The sequence below is a fragment of the Oryctolagus cuniculus genome, chromosome 6, assembly GCF_964237555.1.
Source record: "Oryctolagus cuniculus chromosome 6, mOryCun1.1, whole genome shotgun sequence".
Taxonomy (NCBI): Eukaryota; Metazoa; Chordata; class Mammalia; order Lagomorpha; family Leporidae; genus Oryctolagus; species Oryctolagus cuniculus.
In genome coordinates, this window is record NC_091437.1 from 1657302 (window position 1) to 1670507 (window position 13206).

The following is a 13206-nucleotide window of genomic DNA, read 5'->3' on the forward strand; positions in this document are numbered from 1 at the left end:
GCTTCTTCCAGGTCTCCCACGCAGGTGCAGGGGTCCAAGGACATGGGCCATCTTCTACTGCTTTCCCAGGCCTTACCAGAAAGCTGAATTGGAAGTGGAGCAGCCCAGTCTCCAACAGGGACCCGTATGGGATGCCTGTGCTTCAGGCCAGGGCTTTAATCTGCTGAGCCACGGCGCTGGCCCCCTCCACTCTCTTCTTTATGACAGGTTTTCTCCCTTCTCTCCTCTAACATTGTTGAAATGCATTTTTGTTGTTAAGTACACCAGGCCCAGGAGACAAATGCCAGAGGGCTCGCTCTTGCCTGGGATCTGAGAATCCCAGCTCCTAGCAGCAGAGGGAGCAGTGGTTCCCCAGGCTGGGGCTGGGGCCAGGGTCGGGGGCCAGCAGAGATTGGTGAATGGTGCAGAGCCCCCAGGAGAGCATAGAGGTGAGCTCTGCTGTTCCACTGCATGGCAGGGAGACCAGAGCCAGCAAGATCATGTGTCTGAAGAAACCAGAGAGAGGCCTTTGACAGCGCACACCACAAAGACACGATATGGTTCAAAGTGAGGGACGCTGCCATCCTTGCGACCACTGCATGGGATGCATGTCTACAGGAGCAGCAGGGCACCCCACAGACACATACAATGTGTCAAGGTGTCAATCAGGAGTAAAAGTTGAAACACCGTGCAAACAGCAAACATTCAATCCAAAGAAAAGAGGTCAATGAATAAAACCACAGCTATTCATAGTGTATCTAATGCATGTGGAAATACTGTGGCTGATGATTGTGAACTGACACACAATGTTGAGCAAACCGAGTGTTTAAAAACTATCTGACCTACACCTCACATCAAGTGCCCAGTTACCAAAACTACAGCATAAACTAAGACTTTAAGGAAGAAAAAATAAAAGTTCTGAAACAAAAACACAGTGATAGCCTTGAAAACATTTGGGTAATGGTGGTATTTCTAAAAAACTTCTCTAAGTACAAAAAAGGTGGAGTTTAGGATCAAAATATAAAACAAAATGAACACATTTTCTACAGATTAAAAATAAAGAAGCATTTTAAAAATATAACTGGAGATATATCTGCACCTCCAAGAATAGAGGAAGGATTGATGTTTCTGATAGACAAAGAAAACCCATGGTTTGAAGAAAAAAAAGAGTTCAACACAACAAAAAAAATGGGAAAATGCAAGGAAAGATTGCACAGCTCTCATATAGGATGCTCTTGTGCATTTCTGTGAAATGTCAAACTCATCCAACTAAAATTCCCAGTGTTGCTCCCCCTCTTCGTGGAGGAACGACACTAAGCCCTGCCTAGGCTTCATATCCGAGTCACGGCACCATTATGTCGCTCCCCCTCTTCGTGGAGGAATGACACAGGACCCTGCGCTGTTCTTTCGTCTGCTCGGCCCTCCCCGGGTTTGCTGCTGGTTCTTCCCGGGTTGGCTACCAACCCTTCCACCTCCGTGGAAGGGCGGTTCCCCCTGCCACATTCCCCACTTCCGCGGGGGAGCGGCACACCGCCAGCCGGCCGGCTCTCTCGGGGGCTGCTCAGGTGTTCCTTCAGATAGATGTTCCTCTTAGATGTTCCTGGTGCATGTTGTCTCTCTCCTCCTTTATAGTCCTCTTCCACCAATCCCAACTCTGCTACCCACACGCCGAGTACGCTGCTCTCCTCCAGTCAGGAGTAGGTCCTACAGTTTATTGGTTGAACTGGAGGCAGCTGTGTAGAAGCTGTTTCTCCCTTCTCAGCGCCATATTGTGGGAGAGCAGATGCATAGAATAAGTCTTAATTCCAGTAACTTAGTCTAGTCCGAGTTGCTCCCCACACCCAGGGCCTGCTTTGTGGTGCAGTGGGTTAAGCTACTGCCTGTGATGGCTTTCCTTATGAGCACTGGTTAGAGTTCCAGCTGCTCCACTTGCAATCTAGCTCCCTGCCTGGGAAAGCAGCAGAAGATGACCCAGGTGCTTGGACCCCTGTCTGCGCCCATGTGGGAGACCCAGAAGAAGCTCCTGGCTCCTGAATTTGGCCTGGGTCAGCCCTGGCCATTGATGCCATTTGAGGAGTAAACCTCCCACCCCTGCAATCTCCCTTTGCCTCTGTAACACACTGTTTAAATAAAAATAAATAAATATTTTTAAAAAAGAAAAGAAAATGTGATTATTAAGTTCTGTCAATGTTTTCCCCTTTCCAGTGAAATAGCAGGATTACAACTTCTGGAAGCAGTATCCAAGCATTTACAAAGAGAACCTTGGGCTGAAAATGGATGGAAGGGACTAGAGGCCTTAATTTGCAAGTATTCAAATTGCACTTGGAATGATAGCCATACCAAAACTCACACTACCTTTGCCCATATAAAATGGAAGACCAAGTAGAAGTATGTAGACAGGGAGTTAGAAAGAGGGAAAGACATGAACCTTTCCAAAATACCAGTTTTAGGGAAAATTGCTACTGTTAATGGGATAAAGAGCTCTATCATCTGTTGGGAAGGCACAAAGAAGTGGCTATACACTGATTCAGTGTAATGCACTATGGCTGAGGTGGTTTGCATGTGTTGTTTGACAAATTAAGGGGCAGAAAAAATGATAGTGTAGTACAGCTGACGTTACATTTACACATAAAAATAACTTGACAACAGGTGCCATGACTATATATTACTTTAAAAATGAACACAAATTAGCATTAGAAAAAATATTTTTATTACACTTTTCACAGGTTCCAGAAAATCACAATTGAGGTAAAAGTAAGAAAATATTTCAAACATTGGCCTGGGCACCAAATTCTAGATTTTATTATTGTCTTATCAGTAAAAATGGGTTGTTTATGAGCCTAGATGCTTAAATTGTGTTTCTCTAAATTTAATCTGCGCATTCCCTAGGTTCTGGCTGAAGGGCAGATTCTCACTTGGGGACCTGCACACCATTCTGCACCCACCCCCGAGGAGATGAGGCTGAGGTCTAGGGGTGGTAGTTTGCCAGAAGAACAGTAGGGGGTAGTCCCAGGGTGGGTGGGCACTGGTTCTGAAGAGCACAGGTGGGCCTGACTTCCTCCCGCAGCCCTGTTACCCTCAAGTCTGAAACCAGACTCGCATTGCTGAAGCCCATACAGCTCTCCTGAGCCCAGGAAGGGGAGAACACACAGGAATAGTAGAAGCCCAGTGTGCTGTGTGTCCCTCTCTCCTTCACTTGGTGAACAGTCAGTTGCTGCTGAATTAAGCCTCTGCTTGGACCTTTTATGGGAGAGTTGATGCTCATTTTGCTATGTTAGAGACACCATTTCTGCACCAAGTTTTCCTTTTCTGTCCCTCCATGTATTCACAATGTTACCCTTGCTAATATTTTGAAATTGAGTTAATTTACTCTCATTCCTGTATAATCAAAAAATATTATCTAATATTTTTCAAATGACATACATAATTATAATTACAATAAAAATTAAATCATTGCCAATTCCTACAATGCATCTAGGGCATCAAAAACAATTATTAAAAGTTTACCTAGTTTATATGCATATATGTACATACACATATAGGTATATTAAATACATAGTTTATAATTTACTTGAGAGACAGACAGTGAGCTCCTATCTGCTGGTTCAATCTCCTAACAAAAGCGATGGGAGGGTTGGACCAGGATGAATCGGGAAACAGGGAACTCAATCCAAATCCCCTATGTGGGTGACAAGAGCCCGATTACATGAGCCATTACTGCTACCTCCTAGGGTCTGCATGAGCAGGAATCTTGCAGTCAGGAGCCAGAGTGGAATTGGGAAACCAGGCACTCTGATGTGGGATGTGACCATCTTCATCAAGTGTTTTCACCATTAAGCCAGAAGCCCACTTCCAGTGGGATATATTGTGGGGTGTGAAGGGTTAAGCTATGTGAGTCCATCTACTCAGCAGAGGAACACTGCTCTGGTCAGTAGGGTTCTTCTGGCTGTGGTTACTCTTATGGTGTACATTATGAATGAATCCATGGTTCCTGTTAAGATGTACATTATGAATGAACCCAACTGCAATAATTGGACTAAACAAGTCTGCTTTCCAATCGTGCTCACCGCCTAGGCAGGGACTGTCCTTTCTTTACATGTCTGACAAGGTAGCTTTGTACTAAATGTTCTTAAACAGAGCAAGATTAGGGAAACTCAGTAGAATTCAACCCAAAATATAGAGTACAGACATGACTGTACTGGATGGCCTCATTTTCCTAGTAGAATATCTATGACTTACCATTTTTCAGTGTGGCTTGAGAATCTACTCTGAAGTGCTCACTTCTGTTGATAACTCAAAACTCCTGCCTGCTTCTAAACAAGAGAAATCTCTTTTGTTGCAGGAATTTCCTGAACGCATTCTTCACATCTTTGTTTCTCAGAGTGTAAATGAGAGGGTTTACCAGGGGGGTGATCACACAGTAGAACACCGAGACCATCTTCCCAATGGTGAAGTTGTACTTGGAGGGAGGGCGGACATAGGTAAAGATGATGGTGCCGTAATAGATGGTGACTACAGTGAGGTGGGAGGCGCAGGTTGAGAAAGTCTTCTTGCGAGCCTCCCGGGAAGACAGCCTGATGATGGTGACCACAATGTTGCTGTAGGAGGACATAGTGAGAAGGAAGGAACTGAGAATCACAACAGAGCTGCAAGTGTAGCCCACGGCCTCCACCAAGAATGTGTCTGAGCAGGAGAGCTTAAAAATCGGGTCTGAGTCACAAAAGAAATGGTTGATCTTCTGGGGACCACAGAAGTTCAGATGAGTGATGAGTATGGTAGGTGGAAGGGGGGCAATGAAGCCCCCAATCCAAGACCCTGCAGAGCAGCGCAGGCAAATCTGGAGGCTCATGAGGAGGGAGTAGCGCAGAGGGTTGCAAATGGCCACGTAGCGGTCATAGGCCATCATGGCCAGCAGGATGCACTCTGTGGCCCCCATGGAGAAGAAGAAGTAGTACTGGGTGATGCAGCTAGCGACGGAGATGGTGACAGCCTTGGAGAGGAGGGTGGCTAGCAATTTAGGCACCGTGGTGGTCGTGTACCAGATCTCCAGGAAGGACAAATTTCCCAAGAAAATATACATGGGCGTCTGCAGTGTGGGATCCATGAGAACAATGACAATGATGAGGGTGTTTGCTACTAGGGAGAGCAGGTACACGGTGAGAAACATCATGAAGAGCATGCGCTGCAGAGAGGGCGTGCCTGGGAACCCCAGGAAAATGAACTCTGTCACTGCCGTGTGGTTTGTTCCACCCATGTCTCATCTGCTGTCGTCTGAGAGGGAGGAAAGCAGGAAGGAAGATAATGGGAGACTCAATTTGTGTAGTGAATGACTAGTGGAGCCCCTGATAATAAAGGAATTTTGGCTTTGCATGGATTATCTATTTGAATTTCAACATCTATCTCAAAATGTCTAAGTTTCATTTGTAAGTATTCCTCTACCTTTCCTCATCTTTGACTCTTTGTTATAAAAATGATTGGGGATGGTGCTAGGGAGTAGATGGTGAAGCCGATCCTGCCGTTCTGGCATCCAGCGTGTGCTCTGGTTCAAGTTCAGACTGCTGTACTTCCAATCCAGCTCCCTGCTGGAGGCCTAGGAAGGTAGCATAGGATGGCATCCTTAGGCCCCTCACCCACATGGGAGACCCAGAGGAGACCCCTGGCTCCTGGTTTGTACTCGCCCAGCTCTGGCTATTGTAGCCATTGGGAAGTGAACTAGAGGATGAACAATTTTTCTCTCCCTCTCTGTCTGTAACTCTGCCTTTCAAATAAAGAAATAATCTTTAAAAAATGATTATGATACCCTGTCTCCCAATATTGGTGAGGAAGGCTCAAGGAAAAGAATTTTCAAGAAGGTCAGAAACTGATCCTAAGAGAAATGTGCACACCCAGGGATGTATTCATGCCCCTGTGATGTGTTCATGCACTTTAGTACCAAAGCAACTGATAATAAGTAAAATTAAATTGAAAAAACATTGTAGTTGCCACAAAAATGTTTTTGTACTCTATAGGAAAAATATATATGAAAAATAATTAAATATCTACAATAAGCATCCTGACTTGATATCTGTTTGCCACAGTGCAAATGGCAGCAGAAGACAACATGGAGTCAATGAGGCTCCTACCTGTAGATCACCTGTGTTGTCTTTCTGGAAGTTTTGACTGGTGAGGAGGACAGGTACACAGGCATGCTACACAGCATCAAGGCTCCCTATGGGCACTGCTTTTGCACTCAGGACATTTTTGAGTTACATTTTATGAAATTGTAGTGAGACGTGGTGATTGTATTCTGAAATGAAAATATGGTGAGAACATTTTACTGCTCCAATATTTGACCCCACACACAATTGATTCCCGAAAAATATGAAGGCTTTACCATTGTACTCTTAATAACAAAAATGAAATTGTCCTTCTTACAGTCCACGCTATAACTAAAAGCAAAAATACATGAAGAACATTGATAACTCAAGAAAAACTATTTTTATGAAAGAGTTTGCAATGCTTTAAAAAACTTTCCCCTATCTTTGATTATGTGATGCTGTACGAAAACCACTCACAATGCTGTTTTTCACATAAGGACTAAGAACAGAGGGCTTCTCATTGCTGTCATGAAAAGATGCTGCAGGTGCATTTCTCCTACTGGTAACAAAAAGGGCAAATTTATTATTTAGAAAGAAAACATTTAGACTCGGGGACAAACTCAAAACAGTATTACCACCCAGAAGAAAAATGTTTGCTTTTCCTGGAACAGATCGTGGTTGTTCAGTTCAGCCTAAACTACAAGATTAGGATTGCTTCTTCTTTAGATGTAAACAATCTTAGAAAGGAAGTAGAAGATAGAGAAAAATTCATCCTAAACCAATGAATATGTCTATAAAAATAAACTCTAAAGTATAAAATGAATCTACATATGTTTAAATTTCATTTTGTGGTTTCAGTTTGTAAACTGCATGCATTCATCTAAACGAGTATCTGAGGGAGGGAGGGCATTGCTTCAGACCAAAGGAGGATCCTAACTTGCAGAAGCACTGGGGTCCTGTCATTTGGCCCACCCCTCCCTCACTAAGTGGGTGGGTGAGAACAGCATGGATAGTGTCCCTGAGATACACTCACGGCTTGTGTTCTGTTTTGTGTTTTCCTAGAATGTTCTGGTATGAGGTCGATCTTCGTCAGTCTCTTTTCCAGCAGGGCTGTGTCTGGGAGCATCCTGTGTCCATCGCATCACAGGGGAATGGACCAGGCGTCTCCTCACTGCTGTGTCCTGGTGTCCAGACCTGCTGCACTATGGATAAGCTCCAAACTCTTTTATTTTATTATCATTTTTGTTAATTTCAGCTGTGATTTCCCTGTGGCCAGTGAGTAGGGAGAAGTGAGGTCTGAGAGACCCTCGTGAGCAGCACAGGGATCATGAGCCTGGGGCCTGGAGAGCCGCCCTCCACCCGGGACCTCCACCTGGGTTCCCCAGGGCCTTTCCTTGTGAGGGTCAGGGAGTGCTCCCTTGGCAGCAGGAGGAGGCAGGGAGCATCAGGAGGCTCAGAAATGTTGCCTCAGGAACCTAGGGAGAGCACTCTCAGTAGCATCATTAGTTGCCACTGCCTCTGGTGTGCACCCCTCAGAAAGGAGGGCAGAAATCCATCCCAGCTATTCCAGCCACCAGGAGTGTGGGCAGAAAGTTGTGTTTCAGCATTCAAAGTGTAAATTAGATCAACCTTCAAGATTCTTCCTTTCCAATAGCAGAGCTACAAGAGAAATCACGTAAGCACTAGACTGGCATCTCTTTATAACAAATAACACAACCAAGGAAACGATTTTTTATAGCTATAGTTTTTATTTCATTTTAAGTGATTCATAAGAAATGTGCATATTTAGGGGGTCCCATAAATTGATTCAGTACATACATCTATGTAATAATGTTGGGCTTAGAGTAAAAATATCTATCTCCTCAATCATTGATTATTTCCATATAGTGAAAGCCTTCAAAATCCTTCCTTCCAGCTTTTAGAAGTATATATGCTGGGCCAGCGCCATGCTCACTTGGTTAATCATCCGCCTGCAGCGCCAACAACCCATATGGGCACTGGGTTCTAGTCCCGGTTGCTCCTCTTCCAGTCCAGGTTTCTGCTGTGGCCCAGGAAAGCAATGGAGAATGGGCCAAGTGCTTGGGCCCTGCACCCACATGGGAGACCAGGAGAAAGCACCTGGCTCTTGGCTTCAGATAGGTGCAGCAAGTGCGCCGGCTGCAGCAGCCATTTGAGGGGCGAACCAACAGAAGGAAGACCTTTCTCTCTCTGTCTCTCTCTCTCATGGTCTAACTCTGCCTATCAAAAAAAAGGAAAAACAGAGAAATGCTTATTTAGTTCTGTTTCTCATTTTTAAAGGGATAATTTGTATTTTAGCTATTGAGTTGATCGAGTTCCTAACATATTTTGGATAATAACTTCTTTTCAGATGAATAGTTTCTCCTATTATGGAGATTTTTCTCTTCACTCTGTTGGTTGCTTCCTTTGCTGTGCAGAAGCTTTTTAGCTTCGTGAAATCCCATTGGTCTAGTTTTGCTTTGTTTCTGTGTTTTAATGTCTTGTTTAAAGAATTCTACCCATCAAATTTCATGAAGTGTTTCCTCTATATTTTCTTCCAGTAATTTCATAGTTTCTGGTCATTCATTTAAGTCAATTTTTTTGTACATGCTGAGAGATTGAGGGGTCTAGTTTTATTCTCCTTTGCATACAGATAATTTTCCCAGCACCACTGAGTGAAGAAACTTCTGTTCTCTAAGCATGTTCTTAGCACCTTTGTCAAAGAATAGATGGCTACAGATGTGTGGGTTTATTTCTAGGCTATTTCATTTTTCTCTCTATTGGTTTTAAGGCAATATCATGCTATTTTGATTATTATAGCTTTCTGGTATATTTTGAAGTCAGACATGTGATGCTTTCTGCTTTGTTCTTTTGGCTCAAGATTGCTTTGTCTATTTGGGGGCTTTTACAGTCCCATATAAATTTTTTTTTTTTGACAGGCAGAGTGGATAGTGAGAGAGAGAGGCAGAGAGAAAGGTCTTCCTTTTGCCGTTGGTTCACCCTCCAATGGCCACCATGGCTGGCATGCTGCGGCCAGCGCACTGCACTGATCCGAAGGCAGGAGCTTCTCCTGGTCTCCCATGGGGTGCAGGGCCCAAGCACTTGGGCCATCCTCCACTGCCTTCCCGGGCCACAGCAGAGAGCTGGCCTGGAAGAGGGGCAACCGTGACAGAATCCGGCGCCCCGACCGGGACTAGACCCCAGTGTGCCGGCGCCGCTAGTTGGAGGATTAGCCTATTGAGCCGCGGCGCCAACCAGTCCTATATAAATTTTAGGATTTTTTTTTAGCTGTGAAGACTGACATTGATATTTTAACAGAAGTTACATTGAATCTGAAGATTGCTTTGGATAGTAAAAACATCTTACCCATATTGATTCTTCTAGTCCATCAACACTCAATGCATTTACATTTTTTTCTGTCCTCTTTAATTACTTTCATTAATATTTTATAGTTTTCACCACAGAGATCTTTAACTTCTGTTGTTGAATTTACTCCTTGGCATAATTTTGTAGTTATTATAAATGGGTTTGTTTTCTGGATGATTTCAGATGATTTGCTTTTGGAGAAAATGCTATCTAAACAATACTGATTTTTGTATGCTGCAACTTTCCTGAACTTATTACTTCTGATAGTTTCTAGTGGGATTTTTGTGGTTTTTCATATGTAAGATCATGTCACCAGTGCACAATGACAAGTTAGCTTCCTCTTTTCCAATAGGAACAGCATCATTTATTTCTATGTGTTCATGCAGGAAATTCCAGTGCTGTACTGAATAAACTAGTGAAAGTGGGCATTATAGCCTTGTTTGACATCTTAGAGATTAAGCTTCCAGTTTTTCCCATTCTGTATGGATGTATTATTTATATATGGCCTTCATTATAAAGAAGTACATTGCTTTGTACCCAACTTACTCAAAAATGTTTATCATGAAGGATTTTGGCAAATGCCTTTTCTGCATCCATTGGGATGATCAGAGGGTTTTTGACCCTCATTCTGCTGATGTGGTGTATCATGTTTACTGATCTGCATATGTTAAACCATCCTTGCATCCCTGGGAGAGATCCCATTCAATCACGGTGAATAATCTCTGCACTATGCTGTTGGAGTGAGCTTGCTAGTGTTTTGTTGAGGATTTTTACATCCATGTTCATCAAAGATATGGGCCTTAGCTTTGCTTTTTTTTGTGTATTTGTCTGATTTTGGTATCAGGGTGACATTGGCATTGTAGAATGGGATTAGAAGAATTTCTTCTTTTTCTATTGCTTGAAATAATTTAAGAAGCTTTAGTGTTATTTATTCTCTAAACATTCAGTCATATTCAGGAGTAAAGTCATTTGGACCTGGACTTTTCTCTAATGGAGATTATTATTATGGATTTAATCTTGTTACCCTTTATTGATCTGTTCAGGTTTTCAATTTTTCCAGGATTCAATCTTGGTAAGGTGTCCAGGAATTATCCAATCTGTTGTCATATAGTTTTTCATAATAATCTGTAATTATTCTTCATATTTCTGTCATGTCGGTGGTAGACTGTGCTTTTTTAATTTTATTCATTTTAGCTTTTTTGCCTTAGTCTAGCTAGGAGTTTATATGTTTTGTTTTTCTTTTGCAGAAACAAGCTCTTCATTTTAGTTACCTTTTCTATTGCTTTTTTTTTTATTTTTTTTTATTTTTGACAGGCAGAGTGGACAGTGAGAGAGAGAGACAGAGAGAGAAAGGTCTTCCTTTGCCGTTGGTTCACCCTCCAATGGCCGCCGCTGCAGCCGGCGCACCGCGCTGATCCGATGGCAGGAGCCAGGATCCAGGTGCTTTTCCTGGTCTCCCATGGGGTGCAGGGCCCAAGCACCTGGGCCATCCTCCACTGCACTCCCTGGCCATAGCAGAGAGCTGGCCTGGAAGAGGGGCAATCGGGACAGAATCCGGCGCCCCAACCGGGACTAGAACCCGGTGTGCCGGCGCCGCAAGGTGGAGGATTAGCCTATTGAGCCACGGCGCCGGCTTTCTATTGCATTTTAAATGTGTATTCCATTTATTTTTGCTCTCATCTCCATTATGTCTTTCTTTCTACTAGTTGTAGATTGGTTTGTTCTTGATTTCTAGTCTCTTGATGTTTACTGATGAGCTTTTTATTTGAGATTTTTTTGGTGCTGCCTGCTATAAGCTTCCTTCTTAGTACCACTTATTATGTATCCAATACATTTTGATATGCTGTGTTTTCATTTTCACTGGTTCAGAAAAAATTTCAAATTTCCTTTTTAACATCTTCTTGACCCATCAGGTGTTCAGCCATAAGGTTTTTTTTTTAATTTTCATGTACATATTTTTATCATTTTGAAAGTTTTTTGCTACTAATTTCTAATTTTATTGCATTATGATTGGAAAATATGTTCAACATTATTTCAAATTTTTGAGACTTGTTTTATGACCTACCATACGAGCTGTCACAAAAAAATGTTCCATGTTCTGTTGAGAAGATTACATATTTTGCAGCTGTGGGATAGAATGCTCTATGGCTGTCTTCTATGTCCACTTGGTGGTTTTTTATTGATTTTCTATCTAGATGACCTGCCCATTGGTGAAAGCAGGATCTTGAAGTCCTCCACCATTCTCATTCTAGTAATAATGTATTTCTTCAGTTTTTCTAGCTATGAAAAGTCATTTTTTCCATAATTTCTGAAGGGCAGCTTTACTAGAACTTTCTTGGTTGGCAGTTTTATTTCAGGATTTGAATGTCTCATCTGTTCCTTCATGGCTTGTAAAGTTTTTGTTGAAAAATTCTATTCCTTGGTTATTTAGAGCATGTTGTTTAATTTGCACATAAATGTGAATTATGCAAAATCCCCCATTATCTCCTTTAGCAATCTGACAGGATAACTGAATTATCCCTGCCTTTTTCTCCCTTTGAGAAATTTACAAAATGCTTAAGCTTATGACCAGATTTTACTTTTGATACACTCTTTTTGCCTTTGTGTATATGCATAACTTCCAGAGCTCTCTTTCTCAGAATTCCCCAGCATCAACCTCACTTCTGAGACCAGCTGCATGTTTGGAGATATCTGAGAAAGAACATTCTGTGGCTCAGCAGGTTAAAGCCCTGGACTGAAGCACCGGCATCCCATATGGGCACTGGTTCAAGTCCCGGATGTTTCACTTCCAATCCAGCTCTCTGCTAAGGCCCAGGAAAGCAGTAGAAGATGGCCCAAGGCCTTGGGCCACTGCACTCATGTGGGAGACCCAGAAGATACTTTTGCCTCCTGGTTTGGGTGGGTGCAGCTCTGGCCGTTGCGGTCAATTGGGGAGTGAACCAGTGGATGGAAGACCCCTCTCTCTCTCTCTCTCTGCCTCTCCTCTCTCTGTGTAACTCTAACTTTCAAATAAATAAATAAATCTTTAAAAAAAGAGAATATTCTGAGACAAACAAAAATGGAAACACAACATATTAAAACCTTGGAATACAGCAGTGTTAGTTTTCAGAGAAAAGTTATAGCAGAAATGCCTGCATCAAAAAGGAAGAAAGGTGTCAAAAGATTAACCTAACATTACTCCTCAGAGAACTAGTAAAAAGAAGTACTAACTAAGCCCAAAGTTAGTAGAAAGGAATAATAAACAACAAAGATGATAAACAAAATAGACATTAGAAAAACAATATGAAATTTCAAGGAAACTAAGAGTGGATTTTTGAAAAGATAAATAAATTAGGATCCTTAGATTAAGAAAAAAAAGGAAGACTCAAATAATTAAGATCTCAAATGAAAAAGGTATATCTTGCATAGTTTCTATTTATATTTGGCCTATAAATTGTATTTTGCCTATAATTAGACAAATAGCAAACTACTTTTGCCTGATACGAGTTTTGTGAGTTTGTGAATTCAAATTATTTCATTACCTGAGAGTGTGGCATCACAGCAGCCCATCAATGGCAGGCCTGCCATCAGTGAGATTAGTTTTACCATAGGAAAACCCACCGGATGTAACGGTTCCTCAAACATAGACCTTAATGTTTACACTCCCCAGCCTCAGCACCTGTAATGATCTCACAAAACAGCAACAGAAACCTTGGCCATAGAACTTAATTAACCCTCATCTAATTAGTCAACTGTTACTGCCCCAAAAGATTCAAGAGCCACATAAGTGTCTTCGTTGGACCTGTGC

At 42.4% G+C, this 13206-nt stretch overlaps 1 protein-coding gene across 1 annotated transcript; it reads right to left on the reverse strand.

Moving 5' to 3' along the window:
* Positions 1–4273: 4273 nt before the first annotated feature.
* LOC100355911 (olfactory receptor 6F1-like) lies at positions 4274–5258 on the reverse strand. The gene has a single exon (XM_002723170.3). It carries the CDS (start codon positions 5231–5233, stop codon positions 4274–4276), a length of 960 nt encoding a protein of 319 aa, XP_002723216.1. The 5' UTR covers positions 5234–5258.
* Positions 5259–13206: the final 7948 nt, after the last annotated feature.